The 23,652-nt window shown below is 42.9% G+C and overlaps 1 protein-coding gene across 1 annotated transcript in view; it reads right to left on the reverse strand.

The window, feature by feature from the left end:
• The window catches only part of ADAMTS2 (ADAM metallopeptidase with thrombospondin type 1 motif 2), a 186,529-nt gene that overhangs the window by 111,310 nt on the left and 51,567 nt on the right, over window positions 1–23,652 (reverse strand). Inside the window, exon 3 of the mRNA XM_085312680.1 lies at window positions 4,460–4,619. Coding sequence (XP_085168806.1) covers window positions 4,460–4,619 — 160 coding nt within the window. The remainder of the gene's footprint in view (window positions 1–4,459; window positions 4,620–23,652) is intronic.

Genomic DNA, 23,652 nt, shown 5'->3' on the forward strand with positions numbered 1-23,652 from the left:
TCCGAGAGGGGCCGTGAGCCCGCGCTGCCGTCCGGACGGGCCTGGGCCACTCCGACGGATTTCACTAGCAGTTAAAGGAAGAGGAGTCTGCACGTTTTAAGCATACTTGGAGAGTTACCTCCGAAATAAACTGCTCTTTGCTAAGGTAATCTTTCATCTGCACAGTAAATAAAGCRGTCAGCTAACGCTGAGGTTCTGCTTCTCATCAGTCAAGGAATACGATAACTCTCAGAGTGGTGTATTTAGACAGCGCTTTTGAGAGAGAACACAAACATTAAGGAAATTTTGCTACGATCGTTTCCTGGCAATTGGATCACGAGAGCAGCCGTGATAATTTAGCTGGGCAGGTGTGATATAAAGTTTGCGAGCCTGATACTCAGATTGCCCAGAGAAACAAGAATTAAGCTTTCTTTCATTTCTCAGACCTTATCGTAACTATTGATTAAATACCTACCATCTCTTTACTTAACATCTAAAGAACACTAGAGCAAAATAGCAGCTTCAAGAGAAGAAATGCTCCGTTAGCTTGCCTATTTAATTCTGCTTCTACTGCGCAGAAAAGTTCTACTGTTGCCAAACGATGTCTTATCTACRCAAGAAGGAATTCAACTGGAAATACTAAAATATTTTCAGCATGCTGTTTATTTTTATCTAGAAGAAGATAAATTGTCATATRTGAGTAGTAAAAACATAGTCACTAGAAAAAAAATAGGGCTTTTACCCACCATACCTGCAGTACATCAACCAGTACATGAAAATACTTATCTTTCCAAAACAACTAGCTTATTTTTAGTGAGTTCACACAGACTTCTGCAGTATTACTCCACTGTGGGTTATTACTTGTCTCAAATATGATACTTGAATTTCTCCAGGTACATTAATAAGTAGTACTGTTTGAGAGAGGCAAAGCAGGTAGAAATATTGTATAAACGCATACCTGGAGCCTGTGATTCTCACATAGACCAGATAACCCTACATATATCAAAACACAAYGATTCAAAACAAGCCTGTCCTTTTCCCAATATTCTGATAGAGTCTTGCTGAAACTCAAAAGCATCGTCTGAAATCGGAGCGCAGCTCTGCCACTCGGCGCAGCCCCCCTCTCCCAGCGCGTCCCACTTCCGAAACCCAGCATGTCCGCAGAGCCTTCCCACGCRGAGGCACAGACCTTCCCCCCGCTGGCGTTCACAAGGCTCGGTTGGGTTGGTTTTTACAGAGGGAATAAAATCCCAATTTCCCTTACTGTAAATTAAGAGAAAGATAACTGTGTATGTAAAATGCGAGGAAACCACTGCTCTGAAGTTCACCTCCTAGCACCAGTTAGCACTTTAAGTTTACTTCTGCGGTTGGGAAAACGCCTCGCTTTTCTCGCTCACATCCATGCATCCTTGCAACGGGATGATGGATCTTCCCATTAGCCCCAACTGCTTTTTGAGGCAGGTCCAGCCGCTTTGCTGCCTCCCTCGCCCCCTCTCCCGGGCCCCTGCCCCGTGCGAGGGCCGTGCGACCACGGCCCAGCTCCTTCTGGCAACGGTGAGCCCCAAGGCCTGCAATGGTCCTGACTGACCCACCCGGCTCCAAGTTCAGGATGCTTCTCCTTCCCTCCCGTCTCACTGGCGAGRGCGCAGCTCGGCCTGTTGTGGAGACGGCCAGAGATAGGAGTGTTCAGGAGGAATTCATATTTGTCTATCCAAACCCAAGCATTCAAAAATCGTGACTCACAATTCCCTCCCAAATCACAGGATTAAATTAAGATATCATGGGATTTTCAAAGATGCTCTCTTCAGAATTATAGAATACTACATACTTCATCTTATTCATTGCTTTCTAGTTGCTGAATATGTAAATATTTTCAAGCTTTTTTTCTCAATTGTTACAAGAGCCAGAAACTCACATAGGGAGAAAAAAAAAAGTTATCACATATTCATATGACTCTCGGAGGCTAGACCTTTAAAAATAAACCAAATATTACAATTCATCACATGTAAATTTATGGGACTTGGCAACAATGCAAATGTCTCCGGGGATGATGGAAAAGGAGAGTGTTCTTGGTTAACCATTCTCTCTCTCTTTTTTTATTATTTTTTTTAATAGATACAGCAGGCTGGAAGTGCCCTGCTAAGTATTTCTTAAGTAAGCCCCTTGATTAATTTAGGGTGTTATGGAAACATGCAGCACAGTGTGCTTATCACTGCTCAGTCACTAAATATTTTGACGTTTGTTAACCAAAAYTAGATGCGTTCTGGAAAAGACAAACTGGAAAACAAAATTACGATTTTTGAAAACATGTCCTTTCCAAGCCTGTTGCCTAAAGCAAATCAGGAGCAAGGAAGCCAGGTTTAACCAAAAATACACGAGAACTGATCAGTTTTGCGGTGGCTGTTCTTTTTTGTTTAAGGTAAAGATAATCTAATGGTAAAAACTGTACGTTACACCGCTATTTTTACAAAACACAAACTTATCTGTGATCGACTTCACAAATCAGAAGAGGATGGATAGGAAGGATGATTATCCCTCTTAGCATTTTTCCTTGATTTTAAAATTTGAAAGACGAAAAATTGCAAGTATTGCTATCTAAAGTGGACACTTGCTGTTCAAAACGAGGTCGGCGCTACGTCTCAGCCTGGCCCACACGAAGACAGCTTCCCGTTTGCAAACCCGGCTATTAAGGACGCTTTTTAACTCCACAGTGCTGCCTGATGCTGATTACTGTTTTGTGCTTTTGCACCAGAGCCTAAAAGCTGCAGCGATTCCCCGAGCCCGTGGCACAGCAAGGCCTCGACGTGGCAGCAGCAGATGCTGGCTGGTATCACGTGCAGCGCCGGAGCGCGGTTTTGCCGTCGGTCGGTCCCCGCTCGGTGGCAGCCGGGGCCGCGCGATGCGGTGCAGTGCGGTGCGGGCTTTGCGTTTCGCGGAGGTGCTTGCAGACGCCGCTGTCAGAGCCCTCCTCCAGCAGGCACCGCGTGCCAATAACTGGAGCCGATCTAAAATTTATGTTTTCCTGTGTACCAGACTCCTACTCCTGAGGAGTATTTACCAACCAAAAACAAAAACACTGCCATAAGGTGTGAATAAAATTAAGTCTCTTTTGTTTAAAAGGAAACAGTGACTGGCTGATGTTTTCCAACACTGCAATAATTTTATAGAGATCTACTAGGAGAGCACCTTCCATCATATCATTCTGGGAACGAGTAGCTGGTCTCATGCCCCATAGACACCTGACTCCTTCCAGCACCGCCCCAGGATGTATTTGAAACCAGCTAAAAAAGCCCCACATTACACTGCACCACTCATAACCTGTGGGTCATAACCAATGGCCCAAGAAAAGTCAGATGAATGCTATGGCTTGCTTCCTTTCYTTCCCACTCCAACTTAATCATTGCAAAATTTGGGTTATTAACTTGGCCATAATTTCACTGCCTAACTGCTATGACTGTGTTCTTCCAACTGGTTTCTGCGGATTACTATCTGCAGGGGAAATAGTGGAGTTTTTACAATAGGTTCCATAACATTATCTTCTGAAAAATGATGGTGACATATTAAAGGGATGGGAATCACTGGGAAGATTTCTATAGAGGACAACTTGACATGCTGTATTATACGCAGTAACATACCCTACTGCTGTGAGATAATGCTCAGGTGTTCATCTGCTTTCAAACTATTAGTGGCAAACCACTCTGCAGCTTAGTACATACATGGGGGATCAAAGTGCAACTGGTTTTGGTTTCTTCTAAAACTAACCAGTTAATCTCAGTGTTAATGTCAGCTGTCAGAACATGCACTTATCAAGTCTGCATCCCTTATTTGTTCAGCTAAAAAGGTCCCATATCAGAGTGGTTAGCAGAGAAAGGCTGTTTATGTTTAGCTCCTGTTGTTCCATCACTGTGTAGCACGTATTAGGTTAAATTCTGCACTTGGAAACACACAACTAAGTCAAGAGGAGGTTTGTGTCCACATCTGAACAGTTATTTCCCTGTTGGGATGAAACCCATGCCATCAAAGACATGGACAATGAAAAGCCCATGTACCACATCAGCCTCAGCGCTCTGGCTGCAGCCTTCCAGCACAGCCTCCGCAAAGCCAGCACCAGTATCTGCCCCCAGCACACACAGGTACCTTGGCACTGCTGCCCCATCCACAGTCCTCTTCCTCCGCTCTGACATGGGGGCCCAAGTTTGGACACACCACCTTATGCTGAGTCTCTCAGGAGCCAAGGAAACACAGTTCTTATCTGTGCATTTAAGGCAGGGACAGTTTTGGCATCCTGAAAAGTGTTTTGGCTGCTGCAATGCTTATTTATCCCAGCTAAAATGTTCAACTCCTCCTCTACCTCTCCATATACAGAAGGAGAACAGATTTCCATTCCCAAGGACAAAGAAGCCAGAGGTAGCAGATCGCATTGGCTACATGCCTTTAGCTACACTTTATACATCAGCCGGCATTTACATCCTCGACTTACCTTTATACTGGATATCTGTGCTCTCCATAGGAAACTGCTTCTTGGCAGCTGCTCTGCGATAGACCACGTGTGTCCTGCCTCCTCCCTCCTCCTGCTCCTGGGCCCCCTTCTCCAGAGGTTCAATGAAGAATTCGTCCTTGTCTGTGCGAATCATGCCAGCCTGGAGCGACAGGGCAGAGATTGAACATTTCAAGTTACTGCACATACAGCAGACATCGTGAGTAAACAGTTACAATATGCTTAAGCACACTTTATTGCTCTCTGGAGAGCAACTAGGATTCAGAGAAGGAACTAGGTGAATTCTTTATTAGAGCAAAACAAAGCATCATTTCCCCAGCTTGACAAGGAAGGGCAAAGGTACAGCCCTGAACCAGAGGGACCCCTCCCAGAGCCAAGCAAGCAGGTAGAGGTCGAACACTCTGTCCAGGAAATACAATCTCAATTAGAAACCAACTACAGTGAAATAGTTAATATGACCATAGCTATTTGCCAGCCACAGACCACTCTGCTGTTTACTATCTCTGCTACATAAAGGATTGGTTCAGCACCATAAGCTGGTCCTGATGTGCAGCTGTACAGTCCAAAAACGTAGAGTCAGCCTTTCTGTTCAGAGGCAAGATGGAAAAGTACCGTCTTACACGCAGGCAAACAGACTGTGATTCTCTTCCCTTTGACACAAAAGGCTGCCCTGACAAAATATTCTTTCAACATGTAGACAGAACTAGTTTAAAAAGGGTGTCAGCAGTGCATTCCTAAAGGATAAAAATTGAAGAACTTGGACTGGAACAAACATCCTGGTAAGAAAAACCTGCGAAATTTGCACTTCTACAGAGCACCTCAACGGAATGTCATCCCAATGCTTCTCACTATGCTCAGCACAGCTTAATATTGCAGGAAAATCATCATAAAGCAGGAAAATTTTTAACAAGTCTTTTAACCCTTCTCATGCAGGTGAAAAATTGGGTGCTCRGATCTCCTGCGTTCATCTCTCCTGGTGGTCCTGCCTTCTCAGAGAAGGCTGCAATAGCTAGTAGTTGGCTTGCAGAAATGGTTGGTTTGAATCAATTTTTCTGAGTATGTTTGCACATCTGTGTTTGAGAACTTAAGCTGATGAAGTCTTATCTTGTAAACAGAAAGTCTTAATATTAACACAGAAGAAATTGTTTAAAGTATAAAGGAGAGAAGCCCCAAATAAAACTTTCAGAAGTTCATCACTCTCTAGTCTGATGACACCAGATCCTTTGGCCTTCACAGTGGGGCCAGGGAGAACATCTCCACGCTGGGCCACGTGCTTTTTCTTGGTATCTGAGCTTCTGGGGTCCCAAATTTGCTGCTGGGTGAAGCCCCACCTTGAGCTTCCAAGAGAATCAGTTTAGCTACTTTGAAGCAAGTATGCTCACTTGAAACAAATATGATCTACACTCTCTTATGATATCCCAGTATTAAAGTTCTCATACAAGGCATATTTTTATTCTACAAGCAGCAAACTGCATTTCTACTGCTATAAATACAGTATGTTCTTTGGTTCCCTCCTTGGAAAAATGTCAGGTTCATTTGTCATGTCTTAACTTACATTAGGCAAGATTTCCCATCCCAGATTTCATATATATAATATATACAAAAACAGATTGAAGGGGATGGATTAAAAGAAACAAAATTATATTGAAGCATTTTAAACTGCCTGTGCAGAGAAGAAACCGTATGTGAAATTTCATCCTGATTCTTCTTATCTAATTTAGATTCTACATCAGACACAAAGGTGAGACAGGCTCAGCAGCTYTAGGAAGCTAAGACAACCAAGAAAATAAGTGCTGAAACCAGAGAGATAACAACTGATCTTCTACTGTAAAAAAGAACACATAAAAAAATTCAAAATTAATGTTACTCTCCTTTTATTATACATTTTAGTTGCACACACACACATCTTGTCCAGATATTAGATACTATATCCAGAAATTATTTAAAAAATGAGAAATGCACAACTAAAGTTTGAGAAATTGCAAGTATTTGCATGCTCAAGCGCAGCAATAAGATGCACATGCCGTACACAAGCCCAGGAGGAATGCAGAGAAGCCTGACCGCCATACAAAACCGTGATTTTGCTTTTTGCAAGTTATGTGATTGCACACATTGCTCATACGTATTTCAGGATTTCTTAAACGTGCCGGTAACTGAGTGATGAACACTGCTTCTTAATTGCTCATACACACTTAACAGGCGGCCCATCGCTCAGGATCCTGGGGGAGATGGTGCTGCAGTATCGTACACAGCAGGGTGCAGCGACGGGCAGTGAGAGGAATTTAAAGCTTCTAAGAAAATTAACAGATGGACAAGTTTTACAAGCAGCAGTTGAATGATCAGACAGAAGAATAATTTTTGTAAGTGAACTTTAGCTTCCAGCATGGTGGTCTTTTGGAAAAGAAAAAGTGTTCAGACTGAAGATTTGCCTTGAGAAAAAGATGATCCCCARACCAACCGCAGGCTAACCAGAGGAGACACCTGAACGCTGCCTCCCAGGACACAAAACCAGTGGTCAAGAGACAGGAAAAGCCCGTTCCTGCGTCATGCTCTTCAGCGACTTTTTCATTACGATAAAACATAGATCCTGAATACTGCCAAATAACGGGCCATCCATCAGGTCCTCAGGCTCTATATAGCCCCAAGAGAGAATCCTCCCTAATCCTGTTGAAGTGTAAAAAGGAAGAAAATTAACCTTCAAACATGGCTGAATATTTCTTTTTTTCATTTTAATCTTAGCCTGTGACATAAGGAGACATAACTATGTCTCCTTATATTGGCATTTCTCTTTTCCTTTAGTCCCCAGAAACATACTAATTTTTTTGTCAGAAATATTAGGAAAGAATTAATGTGTCCTTGAATTGTAAAAGAATGATATATTTTTATATATTCTATACCCTGTATAGTCTTTTAATTAGTGAACATATTCTCACATCCTGAACCAAACCATATTTTCTCATTTTATTTCAGTTTAAGACTTTGAGAAGAAAAATACATTTAGACTGCATGGCAGAGTTCCTACAGAAATCCACAGTTCAAGCCATCTGCCTAATAATATACCACGGTTATAAAAGATTCATTAAAAAACTACATGGGGCTCCTGACTGTCTCCACCACACACTTCCTCGCTGCTTCAAGGAAGACATTTAACCTCTTTGCTTCCACTTCTCCCCCTGTGACTGGGCATAACAAGTCTTCTAGGAAAATCATAAGGGCAGATTTGTTATTTATTTTTTGCCAAATGCTTTGGCCTTGAAAAGTCCAGTATGATTTGCCAAGTGTTTCTTTTCTTTTCTTTTTTTTTGAGATATTGCCCTAAATACCCCAAAACCCCACCATGAAAAGGAGATGGCTTTTAACAATCAACTCAACACACAGCTGAGTAGACAGCCTGAAGGTCCAAGAGGTGACCAGAGAGCAGCACGGCTCTGCCCAGGCCCATCACGGGACTGGTCCCATTCGCATCCTCCAGCTCTTTGACGCCTGTGCCAGGTGGTCCTGCCAAGACCATGACTGTCGGACGACCTCCAAGTCTACAATGACAATAGAGAGCACTAAAGTTGCTACAATTTCCTGGAGAATACCTCCAGATGACTAAAACAGAAAAGTCATATTGTTTGAGCCAATTTATGCTTTCTTTTCTACCAAAGTTGGACTAGAAAGACTTCAAAAATTCTTGGGACACCCTCTGGATATCACTCCAGGGGATAGGAAAGCAGAATTAAGCCTTTCAATTATCTTTCCCCAAGTTTTGGGCAGAGCAGCAGTAGCTGCTTTCATGAACTAAGAGCTCAAAACTGCTAGCAGCAGCACTGCTGTACTTCATGCCGGGACTGCTGTGTATACAAGAGCTATGGACAAGCAGTGCCTGTCCTGCACCACCCTCCTGCAGCCRCACATGTGCTGTGCAACTCAGGACTGAACACGCGACTGAGCATCTGTCGTGGAAAGCACTTTGAATCCTGGAAAAAACGCTGAGCTAACTATTACCTCTTCCCTCCTCTTCTGGGACCTCTAAGTTGAAACTTCATGGAATATGAGAATATTGCTAAATACCAATGGCAGCAGTGACTGTGTCGTGTGACTAATAAAAAATACAAATTAATTGAAAATGTATTTGCCTTTGGAATTCACAAACTGTGGCAAAAAGCTTGTAATCTCCTACTATTTCCCCAGACAGGACATCCCCAGGCCTTCCTTCCAAGGGTTTTTGGATCCCAACTGCAAATTACTCAAGTCAAGCACTGCTTAGCACTCATTAATATGCATTAAAGAGTAGAGCAAAAGATGACACTTAATCAAAAGGAAACTGCAGTTCAGAGAATCAAAACCTCTGCTAAGGTTAGGAAGTCAGTTATTTAGAAGTGAAAGTCACATACGAAAAATTTTGCAAGAATGACAGAGAGCGACAGTCCTGTCTAATGAAGAATTATTTTGACAAGCCACAAATGAGTCCATTCAAATACACAGGAGTTAGGTTTGGGGGAGAGGAATGGTGGTATAGGGCTGCCGTACATCTCTGGAGACCTACCAGGCTTCCAGAGACCCCAAGATCTGCAAAAACCCATAACTGCACAGGMCATGTGGACCATTCCTCCCCATACTCTTCTCTGCTCCCCATCCACCCCCAACGCACCCTCTCTGCTCTCCCTTGCCCTGCATCCAGGCCAGCCACCTTCACAGTGGGGAGACCTAGATGTACATGAACACTGAACACCTAAATTGCAGCCAGCATAGTACAACAAATCACATCTTTCTCCCTTATTTTTATGTTACAAAACCAGCAAGATGTCTGCAGTCTTGGAAACTCATCTTGGATTTTCCAAAGTCAATGGATTTTTGGCTAATTTAATTTCAATTTGGTAGAAAAATTACAGTTTCAAAACTTTGAATATGCTGCGTCTTTGCCTAAGGAATGATGAGGAGAGAAAATGGAGCAAGACTGGAGCTGGAGCCGTGAATATGCTGCAACTTAAAAGAGAAAAGGTGCACTTAAAAATCATCTCCTTCCCAAGATTATGCCTCTATAACAGAGTTAACAAATGCCTGAAATGTGAGAAACTCATAAATGAATGCTTTTTCCCTATTTCAAAGGCAAAACAAGTGATTAAGTGCTTCTCTGCCACTGACCTCCAATGTAACTGCACCAAAAAAGAGTGAATGCTCTGGAAGTCACGAGTGCATCACTCACAGGAGGGAGAGGGGGTTCACACCTTCTCAAAACTGTGTTTTGTCATGGTGGCAAAGCTGTTTTTTTCAGCTGAAAGACAGCAGAGAAAAGCCAGTGCAAGTTATAAAGGTGCCCAAGGGCTGGCAGAGGGATCACAGGAGTTTCGGGAGCTGCAGGTGGGAGAGGAGAGCTCATCAGTGGGGGCTCTGCAAGGCGCAATCCCGTATTGCTGCTGTTCAGCACTCCACAGGTCCCCATCTTCTGCAGCATGCACAGAGAAAGCAGGCTGTAATCCTAAATAAACTGTAATTTATGATTTGGGGAATTCCTTGGACACTACGATGAGGCTTAAAGCAGACAGGGTAAGAACCGAGCTCCTCCTGGTGCTGTCCCTTTCTACCACTCTGGCTTTACAAGACAAGGCCACTCCAACATCACACATCACCGTCCCCAGCTTTGGCCTTTCTGCCCAAGGTAAGACATGAGTTGTATCCACCACGATGGAGACCTCCTCTCCAGCCCACAGGACCAGCCCAACGATTTGCCACCACGCTGAAGGGCTCAGCTGAAATTCAGGTCTGCTCCTCTAGTCTCCTCAACATCCCAACCCCTGGCACACTTCTGAAGGCATTCTTTAAAAGTTCCATTTGACAGAAAATGTGCTTCACGTATTTAGAATCTACAGAAATCTCCAGGTTTTACTGCTGGAGCTCCTATGGCTAATTAAATGTCCCGCTGCCTCTGCCCTCAGTGAGTGACTTAATTGTCTCCTCATTCCCATTCCCSTCACAGCTCCCCGTTCCAGGCTGTAATGAAGTAACCCGGCTAGCTGCCGCTGCGGCGGCGGGACTCCAGAGCTTCAGCCCAGCCTCTAACTGCAAGTTTAATTAATGTTCATTTGCTTCCTCATTAGTACAGCTTTACAAAGTTTCCTATTGCCATATAAAGGCAGATTTACTTCCCAATCTCCAAGTACATGATACAAAAAGGAAGCTAAAATTAAATGAGAACAAACCTGATATTAATATAAAAAAGTTCCAAGTGTCTGCTTAGTTAATTAAATTGGTAACCTACAAAAACAGAGTGTTTCAGAAACTCTTAGAAACAGGATTTCTGTRAATAGAAAGACTTCTAGTTTTTAGAATACTTGATTCTGAAAAATGTAACCATCTGCATAATGTACCTGTGCATGAACAAACTGTAAATACAGTCCTGAATTTCAGGTAATTTTACAGATTTGAAAAATAATGACTAATAGAAAATATACCATCTTTCCTCCCGAGAGCAAGGGCGCATTCAGGCTATCCGATATTTAGCCTCAGTGCCCAAGTTAGGAGCCTGCAGTCCTTACCGTGTCAAGGAAACCTCCAGAGAGGACTTTGCAATATAGGATCCTCCCGAAGAATACTCTGTAGCTAATTTGAAACAGAAAATACTTTATTCACATGACAGCAGATTGGACAAGGTCTTACTTTATATTTGCATAAACGTGCCTGTGCCCTAAATAAACATGAYTGCTGTATCTTTGACTAAAACTGACACCAAAATAGCACTTTCAGCAGAGAATTTTCAAACAGCTTACAGATCTTATCTTTATTTATGATTCCTCTCTAGGTCTTAGAGCCACAGGAACATGGCTTTTCCCAAACAGCAACAGATGGGTCCTCCCATCACTGAAGTGAAGTACGGAAATATTATTAGTTCATTTACATTAGAATGGAACTGGTGTCTAAAAGGATCCAATAACTGGACCAAGATCACCCCAGAAATCTGTGGTATAATTAAGAACATAACACAGATCTTCTAAAACTCATCTCTGCCCACATAGGATTTCTTAACATTTTCAGTTCTGCAGTGTATTTATTTTCAACCAGAAAATACACTGATTCAGGAACAGACTAGCTTGCCATTGTGTTTCCATTTAGCTTCATTCATAGAGATAACAAAGCAAAAAAAAAAAAAAAGCTTCTTATTTCATATTTGCATTTGCTTCTTTGAGAACATGCCTTGAACTATTGAAGTATAGCAGAGTAAGATTAGTTTCGTACTGCAAATCCATTTTTCCTTAAAGCAAATGAAGATACTAAAGGAATTGCATCAAGTATTTGGAACATGTTGCCACTTATTGTGCTCTGTGCTGCTACTGCCCTAAAGCTACACTGATTTTTTTTCTTCCTTTCAGTCCCAGGCTGGATGGGGAAAGGGAGAAGGAGACAGTCTTCAACTTAACCTTCCTTTTTTTTTTTTCCTCCTCCTTGTCAGCCAGAAAAGAATATTTCTCAGCTTTAAGATCATTTTGCAGTTAAGTCACTTTATTTACACATTTTCTTAAATAATTAAGGGGCAAAATAATTATATATGCAAATAGATATTAGCTAGCTAGCTAGACTGAYCAACAGATAGACGGGCAGAGCCTGGTGGGTAACATTATGCAGGCTGTACGCTTTTTCGTTCCCCTGTTTTTCATGCGCAGGAGGAGGATAAGGTCACATTTTTACTGCACTCTGAGATCTACTAATGAAAAACAGCATACAAGAGCTATTTGTACCAGGAGCGCTTTCATTACAGTCTACTTTCCTGCATTACTCGTGGCACAAAGGAGAAAGAATATCCACCCATCCATGCACCTATCCAAGTCCTCCTTGTCTATACACTTCCTCTGTTACCAAAAATAAAGGTTGGTCCATGGAACCCAGCCTAGTCACTGCACAACTGCAGGTATGATTAATAGTAGTAGGGAGGCAACTTCCCAGCTGATATAACTCAAAGTTAACAGAACTGCATTTGTTTATAGCAGATGAAAATCTGGACCCAGATCTTGCTTTTATATAGTGTAACTCATGCTAGAAACTCAGAAAGGGTGGTTTTTTGTGGTTTTTGAAGAGACACAATGTTGAGACAGACTATGTCTCATTCTCATTGAGCCGTCAAGAAAACAGATGATTAAAAAGACTTCAAAAAGCTACAGCAGCAGATTTTGAGACAGAACCCAAGTGTCTTGGCCACAGGGCCTTGCTTTCACCTCTTGAAAACACTAACAAAGTTGCTTTTGCATTCCTGGCTTTACAAGAAAATTACCAGAATTTTACCAGTGCCACTCAGCACCCAGCTACGTAGGAGGCAGCAGCACAGGCAGACCGAGGATGTCTCCGAGGATGTCTCCGTGTGAGCACAGTCCTCCACACAGCTCCTGCCTCTGTCTCCCACCACCTGCTCCTCTCACCCTGGGAGCTGCTCACCCTTGACTTTTGATAGATTCTGAGAGATAAATTTTGTTTTCAAAAGGTTTAGGTAACACGCGTAAAAACATGGCTTCCTGCAAAACGATTACCTGTTGCACACACAGAAATAGAGTCTGCAAAACTGTCAGGGGGCTTCAGAGAAGGCAGAGTCCAAGTTGAGCGGGAGCATTTTGGAAGGTCTCTCGGTTTCASGTCCATAAGCATGTGTAATTTCAAATGGGAAAGGGATAAGTTATTTAATAACTGCTAAGAATGAAAATGATAAATGCAGCAGAACCTGCAGACTCAGGGGACTGCAGACTTGATTGGTGCTGTTGCAAGCAGGCAGAGTAATCACAGTTCCCCGCAACCCACTGTCTCAAATTTGATCTTTCAGGGAGGAAAAGCGTAAATATCAAGTCCATGAATTTGCTAAAAGCAAGATCCAGAAGGATTAACTTTATTCTAACACAAGGAACCATTTGGAACGAAGCATTTCTGAGGTYACTTTGGCAAAATGCATAGCTGAGTTCTAGCCCCAGCAGTAAAAATAAACTGACATTCTGCAAAAAAACAAAACCAGTTCGACTGGAAAGCTCTTCTACTCTAATTCTCATAAAATGGGATGGTTGCTACACAAGTTTCTCTTCAAATATATATTTGCTTAAGGCACAAATCACCACCCACAGAAGTCAACGGGTGTCACATTCATAAATCTCAAGGCCAGGCTTCATAAATGGATTCATAAATATTAAAGCAGTTTAGCCTGACCTTCTGTATAAGACAGGCCAAAGACTTTCACCAAATCATCACTGCAGCTGCCCAAAAACAGTCGTCTTCCTGAATTTAGCAGGAGCTGGATCAGGTCTTTTAGTGGGTAGGAAACAGGTCTTTGCTATGGTAAACRAAACAAAAGAATCCAGATCACAACTCATGTTACAGACAGTATTTGGAGAAAAGGATTTATCATATTAAAATCAAGTTTAATATACTAAACTCATCTGGGATGAAACTTAACTTTTAAAATAATTAAAATTTAATGTTTAGAAATACAGAAATCCCAGATCTTCCCTTTAAAGGACGTCACCACACCAACATGTCATATACCAGATGAGYATCTGACCTGCAGAGTACAAATGCCAGGGCAGCACGAGCCAGCTGAGGCCTAGGCTGCTCAGGTCTCATCTTCCTCTTCCTTTTCTTCCTCCACCATCTCAGCTTCTCTCACAGCAGCCTCTGTGCCCATGCAACCATCCAGAATGCAGGCTCAGGAAAATCATGCAAAAATCACTGTCCTATGAGGACATGCACCTTGGAAGAACAGGGTCTCCCTGGCCCTGCATTTTCTGACATCAGCTCCTCCAGTAAGAGCAAGACCTTCACTAAGTGTAAAATCTCACCTGGGAGAGAGCATTTTCCACCCATTCTGTGTTGTTCTAAGCAAGAGCCCAAAATCCTTAYCAGGCCTAGAGGCCAGTGGTGACCTTAGAGGTTACTCATGGCTTAGAAGTCAAATTGAGCCCCTCTCTCCTAAATACCGCTTTTACTTACACTGGACCCCGATAAGGGCAAAGGAAGCAAAAGCACCAAAAGAGTTTGCTCCACTTAGGACTTGTTTTCCTTTTCATATTTCAGAGAGGCTTGTTTTAACTTTCTTACTAAAACTGGAGGAATGAACCTGGAAAGGAGCTATCCAAATGAGACCATGAAAACCTAATGAGAGATGAGCCTTCAATTTTATACTGAGCTCAGTTGTAGGCTCCCAATACAAGATGTCAACAAAGTGCAAGATTCAGTACAGAAACTAAAATAATTAATCCCTGGAGGAAGAGACTTATTAAGGAGGATTAAATCAAAGAATTAATGTGCACTACTTGTCTACATGACAAAGAGGAAGGAAGGCATATGATTACTCTCAAAGATTTGAAAGCATAGAGAAAATAAAAATTGTTGATAGATAGAGAAAAATTGGGGTTTATTAGGAAACAAAAAAGACACTCTGATAAGAATTTTAGCCTGAAGTGTTATGGCCAGTCTTATGCAGCTCAAAGAAATTCCCTCAAAAGGCCTGTCTTTCCTGTCCTTAAAAATCTGTAACTTAATATCCCTTATTATTTCTAYTGTAATAGTATTTAAATATTAAAGAACAAGGTTTAGGTGTTGTAGGATAATAAATGCATTTTAGCAGACTGCTAAAGAGAAAGAATAAAGAACATCAAGCTGGGCTCAAGGAACTAAGCAGTAGTTGGGGGTCTATGTCCTTGGAAAAGCAAATTCACAGACACAAGCTGGGCCTCCTCCAAGAGACCCTTGCTTGAGCGAAGGAAGCCTGTCCCAGGGCTCTGCTTTGCCCAAGGTGAGCCAGTTATAGGAAGTTCAGGGGCAGCGGGAGTTTGGCCATAACTACAGGGAGGCCAGAGGCTCTCCACCCCTAATTTCAGAGGGCAATCACAAAATGAGAAGCCAGACCACCRAGAGAAAACCTCCCTGCTATAAGTGAAATAAAATGCAGGTAGAAGTCAAGTTAGACAGCAGGGAGCCCCAGTTTCCTGGGCTCTCATGAGCAATGGCCATTCCTGAATATGCATCTGCATGGTGACCTGTTTGGCAGATACAAATGTGGTGGATCCCAGTGCCTGTCTACAGAGTCTCTCAGGAAGTGTTACTGAGCAGTTAGTACTCATGATCGCTGTGGGCATTTGCACAGAGGTCCTGGAGGAGAGGGGTAGGATCTCGGTTTGAAAGGTATAATGAGGGCTTTCATAGTACCACTGTCCTATATGGTCCAGTCCCATGAAAAGACAAGTCAGAAAAGCAATGCATGGCTGAGAAAAGAGATACGAACTCAGGGTATATCAGAACAGCAGCTAGGATTCACTAGGAATTGGAAAAATGTCCGGAATGGATGAAGTCTATACAGGGAAAACCAGCTTCTCCCATGTCATCGTTATACTGCATATTGAAAAGTTTTGTTTTGTTTTGTTTTTTGAATGTAAGGAGGGTGCAGAAGAGCAGGTTTTGATGTGTACTGACAGAAGGACATATCAGACACTTAGTGAAAGGAAGACAGCCCGGAGGACACTAACAGCAGGATAGAAAGCACATGGGAAGCCAAAGTGCCAGTGGAGGGCCTTGTAGAAGGCAATCTAGAATTAACTCAGATTAACCATTTAATCATGTCAACGAAAAAAACAGAATCCTTCTGAATTTAATTTCTAGCTGAAAATAGGAAAACAACAGTATGGGATTATACTACCAACTATTTGACCAGGACAACAACTGAGACGCACTGAGGGAGAACAGTAGGGCTTCAAGGGCAGCAAATGCACAGTAGTGGGAGATGGCTACCTGAACGGAGACTGGGCAAATGTCATATTAGGGGTGTGATGCTGAGAACGGATTTTTAGATACCATTCGTGATTGCTTCATAAAGCTCTGGTTACAGATCTGGAAAAGGGGATSCAGCCCTTGACTCAAGCGAGCAATGAAGTTGAAGAGCACTGTTGCTGTTGAAGAAAATACAGCAGCAATGACCATAATGTGCTGTTGTTCAATATCCTGCCAAGAGCAACAAAACGTATAATATTTCTACAATAGTGCTCATTTCCAAAGAGGATAAYTACCTAAGAATAAAGAAACTTGTTAAAGAAGAATTAAAGAGGAACCTAAAGGGAAAATCATTGCAGGTAGCATTTAAATACAGTGTACTGAAGGCCCAGAGCAAATGTAYACCATCCATCAAAAGAGTTCAGAAAGAGCAAAGGAAAGTCAGCAYTGCTAAACAGTAAGGCAATGGAGGGTTTGGCGAACATAAAAGTAGCCTTTAAAAAATAAAACAAACCAAAAAAAAAAACACTCCAAGCTGAGAAAATGGAAAGGGTCATGAACTGGTAGGTTGAATGTGAAAATGCAGTAAGGCAAGCCAAAAAAAAAAGAGCCTGAGGAATAACTTGCAAAAGGCATCTAACTAATTATAAAACAAAACTAATTATAAAACCTTTCTGAAATATCTCAGGAGCAGAAAACTCATCAGGGAATCTGCAAGGACAACAGATTATCAAGGTAAAAATGTAGACTCAGAGACAGTACCATAACAACCAAATTAAACGAGGTTCCTAGATTCAGACTGTGTCATAGTGCACTAAACTGCTTCAGAACCAGATGACTAAGCACAAATGCGAAGCCAGCTTTTAGGATAGGCTCCAAAAGAAATCCTGGGTACAAGATTATGGTGGTGCTGCTTTATGCAACACGCACTCCAGCTGTGCTGTCCCTTCCCATAGGACATGTCTAGCGAACACACAAGGCTACTAATGCTAAAACACCAAAGACACTCACTACCAGCTGCTTTTGCAAACAAGATACAGGCTTACACAGACCTCTTGCCCAGTCCAGAAGAGCCACTCGTGTGATCTTGCCTTTCCCTCAATACAACAACTTAAAAAAAAAAAAAAATGCCATCTGTGCTTTTCCTGATATTTTTTTCCTCTATTCCCTCCAAGGCTACAGCTACTAATAAAACAGTGCCACAGCTTCTTTATTGAAGAACAAGGATGCTTCCTCTGCCTGATCTTTAGGCTATAGGTCCAGTAACCACCAACTTTTCGAACTCCAGCGTAGCACAAAGGAATTTAAAATATTCACATACACATACAAAAGTCTGAAGGATGAAACTACAGCTAGCAAGCAGACGTTCAGAGTTGAACATAACATATGTTGACTCAAATAGAGGCCATAAAGGATTAACACCTTGAAAACAACAGGGCATAGAAAATAAATGCAAAGAAAGAAGCATAAATCAGCCAGTAAATCTTTCAGTACTACCAGAAATCAAATGACACACTATACATCAGTGAACTAGCATATTCACACCACCAGAGCTGGGTTTGGGCTACGGAAGCTGTGCATTCAGCTAAGTTCACAAACAGCTTATGTTTATTAGGGAAGTTCTTTGAGAGGTAGTTTCCAAACCTCACACGGCTTCCATAAAGTGATGTGGCTCTGTTATTTAAAGTTGTCTGTAAAACTCATAAGATTGCATTATAATTATTATCTTTAGACTACCGGAGAAACAAAAAAAAAAAAAAAAAAAAAAAAAAACACTTGACACTCCTGAGCCAATAACAATGCTAACGAACTGCTCCAAGTCAGTTGTCCAAATATAGTTACAAAAGAATTACAAGCCAGGAATCTGGAACAGAGGAAATGCTATGGTAAGAATGCCAGTTAGCTTCTCCTATAAATGGAAAAATGTTAGTTTTCAAAAGAAATTATCAGATAATCTGTACCAGCTTCACCACTCAAACCAAAGTCAGCTATTGCAATTATCCCTCTAAGTCCTGCCTAGAGGACGAACAAATACCCAGCACAGGAAAGGACATCTCTGCTCTGTTTCTTGAGGGCATCCAGAATGCTGCTGAGAAAACCCCTGCGCAACACGTTCTGTCTATTGCCAGACAGTGAAAAATCTCTAACGTGGACAACTGAGGCTCCAAACAGCTTATTTGCATCACAGTCCAGATAGATGAACGCATCAGAGGCAAGAAGCGGCTATATGACCAGAGGCCCACTGAGGTTCATGGATGACAACCTCCACATTTTTGAAAAACTGCACAGGAGGTCAAAGATTAATGAAATCCTAACTTTTCCGCTTTAAATTCATAGCTAAATAATTTAAGTTAGAGACAAGACTATCTGGAGCCTAAGAGACAAGATTCAAGATGATCAGGAGATGAACACCCAGGAAACCATCAAATGAAAACACTCACAAATGCAAATTAAAACACTTTAGTGTGGGMATTTAACCAGCCCACAGAGTCCTACACTAATGACTACCCACTCAGGTGAGGGACACACGACTAATCAGTGAAGATTTGCTCACTGTACAGTCAAGGTCATTACAAAAAGAGATGGAATGCTTAAAATGAAATATAGAAAAGACAAAAGACAAATGGAATTAAGATTCTRTTATACAAGTCAGTGGCATAGCTGCATTGCAAACACTGGATTCAGGATGTCTGCAAATGCAACCAAACCAAAATGTGCCCAGAGAAGCTGAAGGAGAATGATCAGGACCTCAAAAACAGCCTCATTTGAGCACGGACTGAATGCATTAAATGTTTATTTTAATGTGAATGAGAAAGACAAGAAAACAATTAATGGTGTAGTAAGGAAAACCCAAAAGTCCTCTCTCTTGCCACAAGATAGGGTAAGAGAATATTAATTAAATTAAAGCATGATTTCCCCCTGCTTCCCTCTGCCTAAAATGAATCACAAAATAACTCCACTTTTGCCATTCTTCAGCTGATATCTAATAGCAAATTAAAAGACCTTTAATACAAACAATCTGGAGCCTCAGAAACTCCAAGGTAGCCCAGAAAGAACAGAAGTCCCAGACCAAAGGGCTTTCTCAGATGAGAATACCCAGATGATCCTAAGCAGAAAATCTCTCTTAGTTTATTTATTTAGCTAGAGTTATTACTTCTTATCTACTAGTTGAGTTTATATGGATAGGCTCTTTGTTTTTATAAGGCTATGCTGCAGCTGACACCAGTTTCGTAGTACTTACACCTATCGTGACAGTTTTGTAACCTGTGGTAGCTGCGTCAGGCAATATGGCCAAAGCAGGGCTATTCTTCTGTGATGCTCAAGTTTCATACCTCTTCTTCTACAGGTTTGAAATTCTTGTTAGGTACCTTATGCATATGGTAACTGTGAACCTTATGGAGCCTCACARCACAGCGTTGGATGAGGGCAATGCCCCCATCCCTCACTGAAGAGAGGGCATCTCGTTTCCTCAGAGATCCCTGGACAGGCTGGAGAGTTGGGCAGAGAGGAACCTCATGAGGTTCAACAAGGGCAAGTGCAGAGTCCTGCACCCTAGGCACCAGTACAGGCGGGGGACTGACCTACTGGAGAGCAGCTCCTAGGAGAGACCTGGAAGTGCTGRTGGAAGACAAGTTGACTATAAGCCGGCAACGTGCCCTTGTGGCAAGGAAGGCCAGTGCTATCCTAGGGTGCATCAGTAAGAGTGTTGCCAGCAGGTCGAGGGAGGTGATCCTGCCCCTCTACTCAGCCCTGAGGAGGCCTCATCTCGAGTACTGTGCCCAGTTCTGGGCTCCCCAGTACAAAGAGAGGCATGGAGCTACTGGAGAGAGTCCAGTGTAGGGCTATGAATATGATCAGAGGACTGGAGCACCTGCCCTGTGAGGAACAGCTGCGAGAGCTGGGCCTCTGTAGACTGGGGAAGAGAAGACTGAGGGGGGATCTGATCAATGTGTACAAGTACCTGAAGGGAGGGTGTCAGGGGGACGGGGACAAACTCTCTTCAGTTGTCCCGTGCGACAGGACAAGAGGCAACAGGCAGAAATTGAAGCACAGGAAGTTCCACCTGAACGTGAGGGGGAATTTCTTCACTGTGAGAGTGACAGAGCACTGAAACAGGTTGCCCAGAGAGGTGGTGGAGTCTCCTTCTCTGGAGATCTTCAAGGCCCACCTGGATGCAACCCTATCTAGCATGCTCTAGGTGACCCTGCTGAGCAGGGAGGTTGGACTAGATGATCTCCAGAGGTCCCTTCCAACCTTACCCATTCTGTGATTCTGTGAAAATCCAAGCAAGGTGCCCAAGGACGCCCAGGAACTCCAGGGCATAGACAGAAAACTGACCCAAGATCTCCTGCAAAGCAAGGCCAGAGCACAGACCATGAAAGGTTCTTCCTCTCCGGCCAGCAAAGTTTCACACTCCAGCAGCTTTCTGCACTGGAGTTGCATCCAGCCACACCAGGGCTCTCCGTTTACAAAACTGTTGCCTTCAGGGCTAGGTCATTATGCTGCCCTGCCCCTTTGCCACACTGCTGCAAAGAGCTGGCCTGTTAACCATCCTCTCTTCTAACACGCCACTGCCTTGGAGTCGCTTCTGCTAGCCCCACGCAGCCACCAGCCCAGCTTTTTAATTGCACTGCAATGATGAATTTAACGCAACTGGGATTTCACGGGATTCATCTGAACTCTGGGGAAACAAGTAATTCCATAAAGCTGTAAAGATTTTTAGAAGTTTTCCAGATTTTATCGTTTTTCACACTGTCTGCAATTCTCCTTCCCAGCTTTCGAAAAATGATGCACAGCTGTACATTGGATTACAGTTGTGCCTCTTGGCTGTAGGTGGAGGCAGCCCAAAACCAGCTGGGAAAATCAGCGTTACCCCGGAGCCTCTCGGCATTTATCATCAGATACAAGGGACTGATCCATCTTACCAGCACAGCAGGGAGGAGTGTTCTAGGCTCCTGCTTTAGTGAAGCATTTCTGAACTATTAAATGACAATTTTTATCAGCTCTCCTGAGTAGACCCCATCTGAAAAAATGAAGAAACACACCAATGGAGGAGGGAAGATAAGGAGGGAAATCTATATAGGCAAGGATGGGTGCTGGAATTTGCTCCCTGGTGCTGCAAAAGGTGGTYTTCCTTCTTATTTTTTCTACTTCAACATTGTTTTGCTATTTTTGGTCCATTCTGCCATTATCCAAGGCTCCTATCAATTCCCAGCAGCAGCTTTCACATCCATCTTTTCCAGATTTTGAACTTACTTTGTGCCATTTCCAAAGAGCTCATCGGTTTTCATGTGGTTGCAGAACAGATGGCACAACACTGAGATTTGCTTTAGTAAATGGACAAACACAATCGCTTTGTTCTTTTTCCCCTCGCATCTGCGCTCGGTGGAAAAGYTGCCTCCCCGACCCAGAACGCAGAGGGACGGCGAAACACAGATGCAACGGTCTCATCAGTCCCTAGCGCTGCACTGGGTCACGCTAGGGCTCGGGCTGCTCCGGCAGGCCCAAAGCCAGCAGAGTCCCAAACGTGCACGCCCACCTTCCCCCCAGATCTACAAGAATGACCAGCCTAGGGAAAGCATTAAAGCGCAAGGCAGGGAGAACGAGGAACATTAAAAGAATAACAAGACGCCAGCTTTCCTAGAAGAGCCTGCGGGTAAGTGCTGTAATTTTTAGCCATATTTYAACCTTTTAAGCAGCCTTCAATCAGTTGGAATTATAATATGTAGAAGGAACCTGTTCCATCTTGGAAAGCCAGAGGCCACTTTGGCTCACAACTGCAGATCCAGCTTCTTGCACAGAGCGTATAGCAGGGAGAGTTAACCCCTAGCCTGCCAAGCGCTCCAGGACAGTGGTAGACTCGCTCAGTGAAGTATCTTTGCAATGCCTGGCTGAGAGTTTTGGCTTTGTGAGTTTGGGTGAAACAACTGCGTTCGAGACCTTCTCTCAGTCTCTTCTCTGACAGTCCAACTGTGGCAAGGTAAAGTCACATCATATTTATACAGAAGACCTCATTTGCTCTTTCAGAGAGTTGTCATGTGCCCCATGAAGCACCAACGCATAGGGCCCACAACAGCATCTCCAACAGTGTTCCTCCACCAGGGCCCAGAGCAACTGTGGATCAAAGCACCTCACAAGACAGAACATGAGGACAAGTTCACATTCACAAATGATTGTATCTGCACCCAAATGTGTATTTGAGAGGGGGTCTGGACTATGAAGAACGTTTCAGGTCATCCCTGTTTGYTCTTCCTAAAAAGGCTTGAAATTGAACGGCCTTTCTCCTAGCCCTCGTACGTGCTGCCTGCCTTCTGTCACCCTGGGCCGTCAACCCTTCCTCTTTGCCCACAAAAATCACCGCCCACTTCCATGGGATCAAAGGGAAGACCTCMGCCCACTTTGAATCATAAAAATTTCCAGATATGCACTTTTGTTTCCAAGTGTGCTAAAGCCCATTTAGAAATATGGAAAATTTCCCTAAGAAAGAAATGCCACTTTTCAACCCGTGAGGATAACCTCAGGGGRGGACGAGGGGGAGCCAGAGGAAGTTTTTTGCATGGTCCAACTTGTTCATCCACTCACTAACTTCTACATTTACAAGCGCGTTGTGCCTGTAAAACTGGCCACTATACAGAGAGGACTTTGACCGCTGCTCTCAGAGAAATTTCTTTTTGCAACTATATCCTACCGTGAACAAGTAGAAGGAGAAGAGGGCAGAGTAGTGATGGTCAAAATTTTGCAGTAGGAACTTTTTTTCAAGAATTCTCTTATAAAGTGTTTCCTCTAGAGTTTTGTATTTTTTGGAGGAAAAGAAAAAGTAATTTTAGTTCTGTCTCTCAGGAATTGAAAAACTTTCTTTTTAKCTTTTTGAAATTAGATTCCCTCCCCCAAGTCCCTTCTTACATTCCTCGAGAGTGAACAAAATTTTGCTATTTTCCACATTTCAAAAAAGATTTTCCATAAGGAACAGGAAAAGTCAGCACATGTAAAATTAATTGCATTCAAAAACTAGAAATAATTTCAGCTTTCTTGCAAGCAGCTACTGAAGTGAATCACACGGTTATGCAAACCACAACCAATATTTTGGTGCCAAAAATAGAGCTCAGCAGAAGCCTTGGAGCTCGCCAAACCTTGGAGAATAAGGGTTACAGCAGCAGATAACAGAACTCTCCTTTCAGCAGCTATTTGAATTTCCTTCCAAGGAAGTTAAAAAGGAAAGGAATCAATTAAGAAACAAACATTTTTTCAACTTCTGCACCCTCCTTTTTCATTACTTCTGTCTCATGGGGGAAACTAAATTACACCTTAAAAAAATACATATATACTCCTAACGTTTCACTTCAGAAAGCAAAGGCACTCAGCGTGGCCAGAGCCCAGGGCTCAGCTCCCGAGCTTCCAGGATCGCATGGCTATAAAAGCAAAACCACAAGAACTACAAAATTGAGGCAGCAAGTGGT

Source organism: Rhea americana, unplaced genomic scaffold (assembly GCF_003343005.1).
Source record: "Rhea americana isolate MKP2758 unplaced genomic scaffold, rheAme1 scaffold_37, whole genome shotgun sequence".
Taxonomy (NCBI): domain Eukaryota; kingdom Metazoa; phylum Chordata; class Aves; order Rheiformes; family Rheidae; genus Rhea; species Rhea americana.